The 12,714-nt window shown below is 44.8% G+C and overlaps 1 protein-coding gene across 2 annotated transcripts in view; it reads left to right on the top strand.

Annotated features, from left to right (window-relative positions):
* The window catches only part of GRK4 (G protein-coupled receptor kinase 4), a 332,370-nt gene that overhangs the window by 183,463 nt on the left and 136,193 nt on the right, over positions 1–12,714 (top strand). For both annotated transcript variants that reach the window (XM_068276336.1, XM_068276328.1), the window contains exon 3: positions 4,499–4,611. In XM_068276336.1, coding sequence (XP_068132437.1) covers positions 4,499–4,611 — 113 coding nt within the window. The remainder of the gene's footprint in view (positions 1–4,498; positions 4,612–12,714) is intronic.

The following is a 12,714-nucleotide window of genomic DNA, read 5'->3' as shown; positions in this document are numbered from 1 at the left end:
TTTTGGGCACAGTGGTGGGCTCCCATTATGTCTCTATATATTGGGTGGGGTTCTTTGACAAACATTGTTGCGCATACAGATTTGTCTGCTCAACCACATAGAGCAACAATCTCTAACAACCAGCTGGAAAAAGTCCACTGGTGCCGGATCGTCAGTAGGCACTGACACACCAGTAGCGGCTAGAACAGGTGTTGGGCGCAACAAGATTAGGGGGTGACCAGGTGCCATTTAGAATATGATCTGCTTTGATCTGCTGCCCATCGAGCCCCCCTGATATGGCCTCTGACTGTCCCTCATCCCTCGGGATTCCCCCCTCATGCGGCAAGATCATGCCTGCTGCTGCTCTGCTGGAGGATGGTGGTACAGCCTACCTGCCATACTCCACAAAAAGCATAGATAGATAGAAATAGATGAATATATGTGGCAGCGCAGTGGCATAGTAGTTAGCACTCTCGCCTTGCAGCACTAGGACCTCAGTTCAAATCCCAGCCAGGGCTATCTGCACGGATTTGTATGTTCTCCCTGTGTCTGTGTGGGTTTCCTCCGGGAACTCCAGTTTCCTCCCACATCACAAAACATACAGATCAAGTTAATTGGCTTCACCCTAAATTGGCCCTAGACTATAATACATACACTACACAATACATTGAGTACATAGTAATAAGACGATGGTAGGAATTAGATTGTAAGCCTCTTTAAGGGACAGTTAAGTGACAAGACTATACTCTGCACAGAGCTGCGGAAGATGTCATGGACAAGACAATCTCCTGAACTGCAAACTGAATGTCAGAATGGGAAAGAAAGGTGATTTAAGCAGTTATAAACATGGCATGGTTGTTGGTGCCAGACGGGCCGGTCTGAGTATTTCACAATCTGCTCAGTTACTGGGATTTTCACGCACAACCATTTCTAGGGTTTACAAAGAATAGTGTGAAAAGGGAAAAACATCCAGTATGCGGCAGTCCTGTGGATGAAAATGCCTTGTTGATGCTAGAGGTCAGAGGAGAATGGGCCGACTGATGCAAGCTGATAGAAGAGCAATGTTGACTAAAATAACCACTTGTTACAACCGAGGTATGCAGCAAAGCATTTGTGAAGCCACAACATACACAACCTTGAGGCGGATGGGCTACAACAGCAGAAGACCCCACCCGGTACCACTCATCTCCACTACAAATAGGAAAAAGAGGCTACAATTTGCACAAGCTCACCAAAATTGGACAGTTGAAGACTGGAAAAATGTTGCCTGGTCTGATGAGTCTCAATGGAGTCAGGATTTGGCATAAACAGAATGAGAACATGGATCCATCATGCCTTGGTACCACTGTGCAGGCTGGTGGTGGTGGTGTAATGGTGTGGATGATGTGATGGAATGGAAGCTTTGTGCTCTATATATATATATATATATATATATATATATATATATATATATATATATATATATATATATATATATATAAGCAAAGGGATGAGCAGCACAAACCGATTTTTATGCAATACTATGCAAAGCATGCACGCAGCACTGGAGAACCCCAATCTCCATAAGAAATATATAAATACAGAGGGTGCTGCAGCACACAACAGGAAAATAGTGACAGGGGCTCTTGGTTACGCTTTAACGCGTTTAAGCTCACCAACTGCGCCAAAGTGTCCCCGATCTGGTGAGTCCTACTCTAACCAGGCAAAAATGCTCGTTTTTATCACCTCACCTTAAAAACACCTCACCTTCTACTAGCTACTAACTGAACTATGAGCACCGCTCATTTATATGCTTAGCGTAACCAAGAGCCCCTGTCACTATTTTCCTGTTGTGTGCTGCAGCACCCTCTGTATTTATATATATATATATATATATATATATATTGTTTTAAAGCACAAGAAAAGACGGGTACATTGATCCAACATGGATCTTAACAGTACAAAGATCACAGATATATATATGCTTTTAAAGTGAGTTTGCGTTTTGCGATTCACATTACAGTGAATGAGAGGCGTAGCACAATCACTGGGAAAATGCTGCATGCAGTGCAGTTACCATTGACGGAAACCGTAATTGCCGTAGTGTAAGTAATCCAGTAAGGTTACGTGTGCTGCAGGGCTTGCTGATGGCCGGCGATCAGCAAAGCGTAAAACGCAGGCTCAAAGCGCCTGAGTGGGAATGGGGTCTAAGGCATTTTGACTCCTTGGCACCTGGGATTTGTTCAGCCCAGCTCTAACACTTTCCACTCTATCTGAAGCTACACTCAAAGTTTGCTCAGAGGTGGGCTTAGAAGAAGGCCTAAAAGTACTGAGTACCCTCTCATTACTCTACATGCCACTGGTGCAGAATGCAGATCCCAATTAAAAAGAGATTTGCTTGGACTACAGACCTCTTTCAAGATTTGGAATGTGAACCATTTACAGTAGCAGATGAGTAGAAGCAGGAGAGTGCTGTACCGTGTTAGCCATCAGTAAAAGCAAGACGTTTTGAATGAGGATGATACCATATATTGGCTAACTTAGAAGAGAAGCAGTGAGCTTTCGTCTATGAAGCCTTCCTCAGACTGAATCCTGTATACAATGTTGACAAAACAGGACATTAAAAAGGAGATACATTGTTTTATAATAAATGTCGTTGTCCTCTCCTCATCACGAGTTTGTGGAATGTGACGTTCAAGCAAACAAGTGGTCTTGTCTTTTAATCCTAAATTAGCTAGCATCCCTGTGAGACACTCTTGATGTTGTACTTAGGCACCCAATGACATTTATTGCTGAACAATGTATCTCCTTTTTAATGTTCAGTGTCTATGTGCTGTGTTCTGAGTTTTGTCAGTATACAGGAAACAGTCTGAGGAAGGCTTTATAGTCTAAAGCTTACTGCTTTTCTTCTAAGTTAGCCAATAAATGGTATCATCCTGATCCAAAATTTCTTGCTTGCACAAGCAGATGAGCGAGCCACCTGAGGACCTCCTGACAGACATATTAATATTTTTAAGTGTCCCTGCTATATCTAAATTGGATCTTGGGTCTCTCAATCTTTCTCACTCTCACTCCCAACCACCTCTCACCCCCCTCCCCTTTTCCCGACCATTGCCGTGTGATCCGTACTCACTGTTGAGAGACCCCAGAGTACAGGCACAGTCTACTTTCTCAGAGCTTGCTTAAAGAGAACCCGAGGTGGGTTTGAAGAATGTTATCTGCATACAGAGGCTGGATCTGCCTATACAGCCCAGCCTCTGTTGCTATCCCAAACTCCCCTAAGGTCCCGCTGCACTCTACAATCCCTCATAAATCACAGCCATGCTGCTGACAAACAGCTTGTCAGAGCTGGCTGTGTTTATCTCTATAGTGTCAGTCTGCTGCTCTCCCCGCCTCCTGCAGAACTCCAGTCCCCGCCTGCATCCCTTCCCTCCCTGCTGATTGGAGGGAAGGGACGGGGGCAGGGACCGGAGCTATGCAGGATGCGGGGGAGCAGCTGAGACTGACACTACAGATGTAAACACAGCCTCACAGCACGGCTGTGATTTATGGAGGGATTGCAGAGTGCAGGGGGACCTTAGTGGGGTTTGGGATAGCAACAGAGGCTGGGCAATATAAGCAGACCCAGCCTCTGTATGCAGATAACATTCTTTAAACACACCTCGGGTTCTCTTTAAATATTTCAGCAGTTGGGATGGAGATGAGCAAAGTGACATAGATGTTCCTAATGTGAATCAAAATATCTCTCCTCACTAAAGCAAGCGTTAAAGAGAAAGGTCATGTACCTGAGATATGAGGACAATGCATCTCCTGGATATGACTAATCTTCTATGCATAATGTAGGAGTTACTAAAATAAGATGTTTTGCAGAAATTCTCTGTAAGGATAAATTGAGAAAAGTGCTTCTGTGATTTTGTAGCAGATCTTTCGGGGCAGATTGCGAACTATTTGTTGTATTTTAATGTGTTTTATTGAAGTTTTGAAAGGTATGTTGGAAAAGACAAGCTTGACATGATCTACCTACTCTGCAGGTTGTTGAGGAGCTCTGTGTGCAATATGGTGCTGCACATGCTTGAGGGCGCTTTCACACTGGTGCTGTGTTTTTACCGCAGCCCACCGCAGGGCAATGTTAGTCTGTGGGGCCAGTCATACGGACGCGGTATGGCATTAGTATTTCTATAGCGCTGTAATCTTCTGCAGTGCTGTACAGAGTATATATTGTCTTGTCACTAACTGTCCCTCAGAGGAGCTCACAATCTAATCCCTACTATAGTCCTATGTCTACAGTATGTATTTATCATGTAGTGTATTTTGTATCGTAGTTTAGGGCTAATTTAGGGGGAAGCCAATTACCTTATCTGTATTTTTTGGGATGTAGGCGGAAACCGGAGTGCCTGGAGAAAACCTACCCAGATTTGGGAAGAGCATACAAGCTCAGTGCTACAATTAATCATTTCATAAGTTTGTTTTTTTGTTTTTATTTCCCTTCAGGTTCACTTTAATATTCTAACTTTCCATTCTTTTGTTCTCTTCCCCCCAGAAAGAGATTACAGCACTGTCTGTGAAAAGCAGCCAATAGGAAGACTACTCTTCAGACAGTTTTGTGACTCAAGGCAGGAGCTGAAGCGATGCATTGAGTTCCTGGATGCAGTGGTAAGCCCTTCATATTCATTATACTCTCTGCTGACCCGTGTGAAACCACCAAGTGCTAGAAAGCACTCCCAAACCCTATTCACATTGAACCTCAGGTCAAACAACAGATACCCAAGAAGAGGGAAGTCTCTGGATCCTGCAGAGCCTTCCTACTCCATCCTCCTGACCAGCGCGGCTGCCTGGACCCCTCCTATAGATCGAGACTGTGCTCCTCTGTATGCAGCATGGCCACACCTGCGGTGCAACCTTACTCATGCAGACACAGAACAGCCCCGCTCATGTATGAAGAGGAGCGCGTTTGCGATCAGAAATCTGACAAGCGTTTGTCAGATTTCTTTCAGCGGTCCATGTGCAGCAACTGATTTTATGTGCAGGCTTTTAGACCCTAAAACCAGGAAAAAATCATGCTGCTAGAGAGCCTGCAGCAGCCCAGCACTTACCTCCCTGGGATCCAGCGCTGCAGTTTTCCCTCTATCCATGATTTTGTGGTGAAACACATCCCACAGTGTGATGTCAGGACCATGGTTCTGACATCACACTGTGGGAGCCTTGTTGCATTGTGGGAAATAACAGCTGTTTCCAACTGCTAAAAAATCAAAGCAGCATCTCCAACCAGTGACCTCACCTGCCAGCAGTAAAAATGTCACCATGTGATAAATGTCAGAATGTATATCAGGGAGAGGAAAGCTTGTACAATGGGCAAACTCTGACTAAATCATTTATACATAATTATTGATAAAAGTAATCACTTTTTTATTACATTATTTTCACTGGAGTACCTCTTTAAAGGACAACTGTAGTGAGAACAGTATAGAGGCTGCCATAAGTATTAACTTTCAAACCATACCAGTTACCTGGCAGCCCTGCTTTGGCTGCAGTAGTGTCTGAATAACACAGCTAATCTCGTCAGAACTGACAATAGTGTCAGAGACATCTGATCTGCTGCATGCTTGTTCAGGGTCTGTGGCTAAAAGCATTAGATGCAGAGGCTCAGCTGGACAGCCAGACAACTGGTATTGCTTAAAAGAAAATAAATATGGCAGCCTGCATATCCCTCTCGCTTCAGTTGTGCGTGTGCAATGGACGGGCACATATGTACAGAACTGGTCATGCTGATCAATATGTTTTTTCTTTCCCTGAAACATGGAATTGCATGGTAATGAGATCACCCGCAAAAATGTTTGTGCTGAGGCCCTCCAGCTATTGTTGCGCCCCTGTTAAGACGTTGAGCTACATAAACATTTCTTGAACGGTTATTTAATGATTCCGCATATGTTTATTAGCTTTGTAGATTTAGTCGAGAAATTGTAATTATGAGTCTTTGCTGTTCTCCATTGCTTAGGACTGGATGTCCTCCAGGAGTGCGGCCTCTTTGCCGGATAATTCAGGGGAACGTCTGTCACACCGCACCTTCTTCTCCTCCCTAATCACTTGTGTGTGTAAACCATTCACAATGTTCCCCTGACAAGAATGCTGTCACGTCAAACACAACTTCTCCTCTCCAGCTCCGGACTGTCCTAGTTCTAAAATGGCTGCAGCCAATCTATACCTCATTGGTTTATTATTATTTAGTATTTATACCAGAGCTGTGGAGTCGGTACAAAAATCTTCCAACTCCGACTCCTCAGTTTCTGAAACCACGACTCCGATTCCAACTCCGGGTACCCAAAATTGCTCAGACTCCGACTCCTCGACTCTGACTCCTTAGTCTAATACTTAACATGGCTGTGTGTTTTGTACAAAAATCATGTGACTCCGACTCCCGACTCAGACTCCTCAGTTTCTGAAACCATGACTCCGACTCCGGGTGCACAAAATTGCCCCGACTCAGACTCCTCGACTCTGACTCCGACTCCACAGCCCTGATTTATACAGCGCTGACCTCTTCCACTGCACTGTAGAGAGTATATTGTCTTGTCACTTAAAGAGGAACTTCAGCCTAAACAAACATACTGTCATGAAGTTACATTAGTTATGTTAATTAAAATAGATAGGTAATATAATCTCTTACCCACCCTGTTTTAAAAGAACAGGCAAATGTTTGTGATTTCATGGTGGCAGCCATCTTTTTGGTTGAAAGGAGGTGACGGTGAGCATGAGACACAGTTCCAACTGTCCTGTGTCCTGATCACCTCTCCCAGTTGCTAAGCAACAAGAACATCATCATCAGAAATCCCATCATGCTTTGCACAGCATCAGTGTAAAAATGCCCAGGCAATTTTCTTTGATGGGGCGGAGCTTAGCTTCTGTGCAGCTAAAAACGAGGCTTTGGTAAGAAAAACAAAGTTCTGATGCTGTGAAACTGTTAAAGAAACACCAAGCGGTTTCAGTGCTGCGGAGTAGATTTTTAGTCTGAAGGTTCACTTTAAGTGTTTAAACCATTTAGCACTTATGGACATTATATGGTTAACACAAAATACATGCTTTCTATGTAGCCGATGTCCTATGTCAATGATTATTGAACAGGGACACAAAATACAATAAAGTGCAGCATTATCTTATCTCTAGTGGCTGCGCTTAAATGCTGTGTAGGTTTGGTACAATAATGGAAATATGAGGATGTAATCTCAAATCATATCAAAAATTATTTTAATTGGAACCAGGCAGGCATATAAAACATTTACGAGTCAATAACCTTCTACAATACAGGCAATGAAAGGTTCCTGCATGAGCAAACATGACTGTAATAAATCCCGCCTGAGTGGACTGGGACCTTCTTTAATCGGCACTGCCATCACTTTGTGCTCTAAAACTTCAGCTCAGCAAACACTTACTGTCTTACAACTAACCTACTGCCAATGATCCAGTGTGCACCTTTGTTTGCCACTTGGTGAGGGGGGGCGGGGTCGACAGTGTTGATTACTGCTCATATTGGCACTCTAGATTCTTTAACTAGGTTGTTTGTTTTATGTACACTTTGGGCCCGTTTCCACTAGGAGCAGTGCGATGCGGCTACACAGCCGCATCGCACCGCAGGTGTGCTGAAACACATGCACAGCAATGGAGGAGTTTCCACTGTGTGCATGTTGTGCGGAGCGGTGCGATCCGAGAATCTGCAGCATGCTGCAGATTCTCGCACGGCCGCATTAGTCCGCAGACGCATCCTATCTATTCAATTCACTTCCGCATCAGGATATGCGGAAGTGATGCGATGCAGCTAGGTAGCCGCATTCGCATCACTTTGGTAGTGGAAACTGGCCCTTATGCCTTCTAAGTACAGTAGGGTATTGTTCTTATTCTTTTAAGTTAGCCAATGGTATCAATCTGATTCAAAACTTCTTGCCTTCTAAGTACATGATTATTGCTCAAACCATAAGGGCCCCTTTCCGCTCTGCGATCGCCTTACTTCCCAATTCCTGCTACATCCATTCCGCAGCGATCTGGCAGCGATCTGTTGGGTGGATGACACAATTGTGGTGCGTTTTGTGTTAGCAATTGCTGAATCTTGGGAAAAATAGGGTTGCGGTGCACTTTCTATGCGATTTTCCGTTGCGCCTATACAAAGTATAGGAGCTCAATCATGTAGTAAACATCTCAGGACAATAATTAGGCTCAGGAGTAAAATTGCATTGCAAAAGGATTGCACTTTCCCGCGGTTTCCATAAGTTTCACTGTTCCTAGCATTTTGCGATCGGCAAGGGATCGGATTACAATTTTATATATATTTTAGAATTCATTTCCATTCACTTCTATGAGGAATCGAGTGGTAAAATGATCAAGCGGTATATCGGACATGACTGAATTTATTAATCGAACGCATCTATCGTGTGGGAAAACGAAACCGTGTTCCCAGCATTACAGTACAACAGAAACAATTAAAGTGGACCCAAATTAAAAATACAAGATTTCAGAAATAAAATCTATTTTCTAAATTATAATAATAAATAGCAGCCTTTTTTCAGTTGCATGATGACAAATATAAAATATTTTACATTTATTGGAGGAACCCCTCCCTTCCTTTCAAATTGCCGGAATTTTTCCGGCAAACTGGTGGAGTAGATGGTGTCCGGCAATGGAGGAATTGCTAATGGCTGCCCCCAGTATAATCCTAGCTATGAAAAGAGAAGGGTGAAAAGCATGCAGTGAAATTATCATAGGTTTGAAGGAGTGTTTATTTATCTTTGTATGTGTCAGAGTGGTGCAACTAAATATTTTTAATTAAAAAAATGTTTGGTTTGGGTCTGCTTTAATATGACTGGTTGCTATCGGCAACTAGCAACTCACTTGCCACACACAAAGCCCTAGGCTACAGTTTTCTATGTCTCAAAGAAAATCCACTCTGGGTGATGTAAACATAGATGCTCACTAATCCTGTCATTGATTTCACCTGACTAAAGGTGGCCAGGCATGATTCAATTACCGTATTTTTCGGACCATAAGACGCACTTTTTCTCCCTCCAAAATGGGGGGAAAAAGTCACTGCGTCTTATGGTCCGAATGCAACAATTTTGGCCGCATGTCTGCCCCATTCTAAGTCTCCGCCCTATGTCCCAGTCTTCTTTCCCATTTCCCCCATCTGCTGTGCCGAGTCCATGTGTGTTCACGTGACCCCTGTCTTCTGTCCTGTGTCCGCCCTGCCTCGTGTCCTGGTACGTCCCCCCGTCAGCTGTCCCGTGTCCTGGTGCGTCCCCTCTTCTGTCCCGTGTCCGCCGCCAGATGCCTCGTGTCCTGGTGCGTCTCCCGTCAGCTGTACCGTGTCCTGGTGCGTCCCCTCTTCTGTACTGTGTCCGCCGTCCCCCCCGCTTTCCCCGCGTGGGTCGCTAGGCAACTGGTCAGGCTGTAGCTTACCACATAACGGGGCCGCAATGCAGCTATGAGTAGCGGTGAACCTACATAGGGAAGCCGCTCGGGGGTCCGTGCACGCAAGCCGAAGTCTCTCTCTCTGCCTTCACTTCCGCGTACGTCACTAACGCGGAAGTGAAGGCAGAGAGACTTCGGCTTGCGTGCACGGACCCCCGAGCGGCTTCCCTATGAAGGTTCACCGCTACTCATCGCTGCATTGTGGCCCCGTTATGTGGTAAGCTACAGCCTGACCAGTTGCCTAGCGACCCAAAGCGGAGGGGACGGCGGACACAGGACAGAAGAGGGGACGCACCAGGACACTGTACAGCTGACGGGGGACGCACCAGGACACGAGGCATCTGGCGGCGGACACGGGACAGAAGACAATGAAGGTTCACCGCTACTCATCACAGCAATGTGGCCCCGTTATGTGCTATGCTACCGCCTGCAGGTCCGTTGGGATGCGCTTGGATACTCTGCAACTTTCTCCCAGTCGATGCGGGCTGTGTGCAGTATGGGCTGCGATCGCTGCAGCTGTGGGGATCCGGATGGCTTCTCCTTCCAGCTCCCAGGTACAATCTTTCCCTCACTCCTGAAGGTTACCCCAGCGGCCATAGGTTTGCACTTGATGCAAAGCTATGGCCGAATGATGCCTGAGGACAATGACGTGCTGGGGGGACAGGGGAGGAGTGTCATGTGCAGGGAGAGGGCCGCATCACATGGTGAGGGGACTAGGGACAGATACAGGACAGGGGTGTCATGTGCTCTTTGGGGGGCAGAGTCTCATGCACTGGGGAGGTATATCATGGGGTGAGGGGATGAGGGACATACAGGGCAGGGGTGTCGTTCGCTGTGTGTGTGGGGGGGGGGGGGTAGGGTGTCATGATGGGGGACAGGGTTACCATGTGCTGGGAGGACATGGTGTTGTGTGCTGGAGGTGCCAAGGGACATGTGTGTCATGTGCTGGGGGGGCAGGGTGTTATGTGTTGGGATGGACAGAGATGTCATATGCTGTGGGAACAGGGGTGTCATGTGCTGAGGGGATAGGGGTGTGTCGTACTAGGACAGGTGCTGTATTTACAGGGAAAGGGAAGGTGTGTGTACCATTTCAGTGTTTGATGCCACTACACACAGGACTCAAGAAAGGAGACTGGGGGCTCATATAACAAACACAGAACATTTATATCGCGCTTTTCTCCTGGCGGACTCAAAGCGCCAGAGCTGCAGCCACTAGGACGCGCTCTATAGGCAGTAGCAGTGTTAGGGAGTCTTGGCTAAGGTCTCCTACTGAATAGGTGCTGGCTTACTGAACAGGCAGAGCCGAGATTCGAACCCAGGTCTCCTGTGTCAGAGGCAGAGCCCTTAACCATTACACTATCCAGATATAGATAGATAGATAGAGAGATAGAGATATATATATATATATATATATATGTATATATACACAAGGGAGACACAAAAGTTATAAGGGGGACACAGGGACATAATAATCGGGGAGGGAGAAGATGCTCAAGATGTCCCTGGACCATGGACGCACCAGGTTTAGTATATTATTTTTTTCCCTGGTTTTTGTCCTTTAAACCTAGGTGCGTCTTATGGTCCGGTGCGTCTTATGGTCCGAAAAATACGGTATATCAAACAATTTTCCCTTTTTTTTTTTTTAATAAAAAAAATTATCGATTGTATTGGAAAAGCAAAAATATTTTTTTTTTTGATCAAGAAGAAAATATCAATGTTAGTGCTTTTTTGACAGAGGAAGCATTCTTTGTGTTTGTTGTTTTAAATTAATGCTGCAACTGCAGGAATACAGGTCAGTGGACCGGAGAGCTGTGTATGCAATTCTTGGCAAGCAGTTGATTGACAGAAATATGCTGTTACTGTGCAGAAATGACATCACTTTCTAGATCGCCACTGTAAAAGTGCGTAAAAAGGTGGAAAACAAAAATAGGGCAATCTGAATTATTAGGATTAATATTAGATTTTTTTTTAACAGCAGCACATTCTCTTCTCTGATGTTTTACAGTTACAGTGACACAGAGCAAGTGTAAAGATAATTACATGTTCTAAACAAAGGTAATACAAATAGACTAGAAACAGAACATATATATATATATATATATATATATATATATATATATATATATATATATATATATATATAGTATCGCGCCTTTCTCCTGGCACACTCAGAGCTGCAGCCACTTGCTGAGTAGGCAGTAGCAGTGTTAGGGAGTCTTGCCCAAGGTCTCCTTACTGAATAGGTGCTGGTTTACTGAACAGTAACGCTGAGATGTGAACCCTGGTCTCCTGTCCTCAAAGGCAGAGCCCTTAAACATTACACTGTCCAGCCACTGCATGCAGTTAATAGCAACCCTGTGACTAATTTGAAGGTGTGACTTTGAGCATATGAGCTTACAGTCCTATGAATTTAAGGGAAGGACACAAGATGTGTGTGCGCTGTGGTGCCCTTGTTCCCTTTAACCTCTTAAGGACCACTCCACGCCAGTTGGCGTGGACGCGGTGGCAGCCCCAGGACCCCTCAATGGCAATTGGCGTGAAGTCCTGGGGCGGGGGAAATGCACGTGCATCTCCACTTGAATGACGGAGCTCCGCTCCAACATCAGTCTCCCAAAATATAAAAAAAAGAAAATAATCAAATTTATTTAAAAAAAAAAACCACAACAAATAAAAAAATAAACAAACAGGGCGGCAGAGAGAGGGTACTCTCTGTTGGTGGGCAGAAGGGGGGGGGGGATTGGTGGGGAATCACCTGTGTGCTGAGTTGTACGGGAGGGGGGGGGGTTGTAAGCCTACAGTCCAGAAGTGGTTATTATGCTTAGTAATGGTTCATTATACTATTTGTAAATTGTTGCAAATGGTTATTCTAATTACAATACCTTCTATCATGAATTCCATGAGAAAGTCAATGGCTTCTTTAGACTGTTGTAACCCTTTAAAAAAGCTTTATCACTCCCATGTAAGGAATAGTTTTAAGAGCTGTGATGCCATGGATGTGTTTATTGATACTTTACCAGGAATGTCTGGAAATTCCAAAGTATGTGATCACGATAGCTGTAGAAAAGACCTTTCAAATCTGAAGAATGATAGAAGGCCTACCACAGAGACCAACTCCACAGCAACAGCCAGTGTGACCTTCAGCTTGGGAAAGATGGAAGATCTCATCATGATATCGATACTGAGTCTTCATTTTATAAGCATTCTGCGTTAATAAAATCAGTTAATACTTCTCTAATACTTCTCTATTTAATAGATGCATCTCCAATAGACAGGTAAAGGGCTCAGCTTAACTTGTGCCCGAGG

This window comes from Hyperolius riggenbachi, chromosome 1 (genome assembly GCF_040937935.1).
Source record: "Hyperolius riggenbachi isolate aHypRig1 chromosome 1, aHypRig1.pri, whole genome shotgun sequence".
NCBI lineage: Eukaryota > Metazoa > Chordata > Amphibia > Anura > Hyperoliidae > Hyperolius > Hyperolius riggenbachi.
This window is presented reverse-complemented; position numbering and strand designations above follow the sequence as displayed.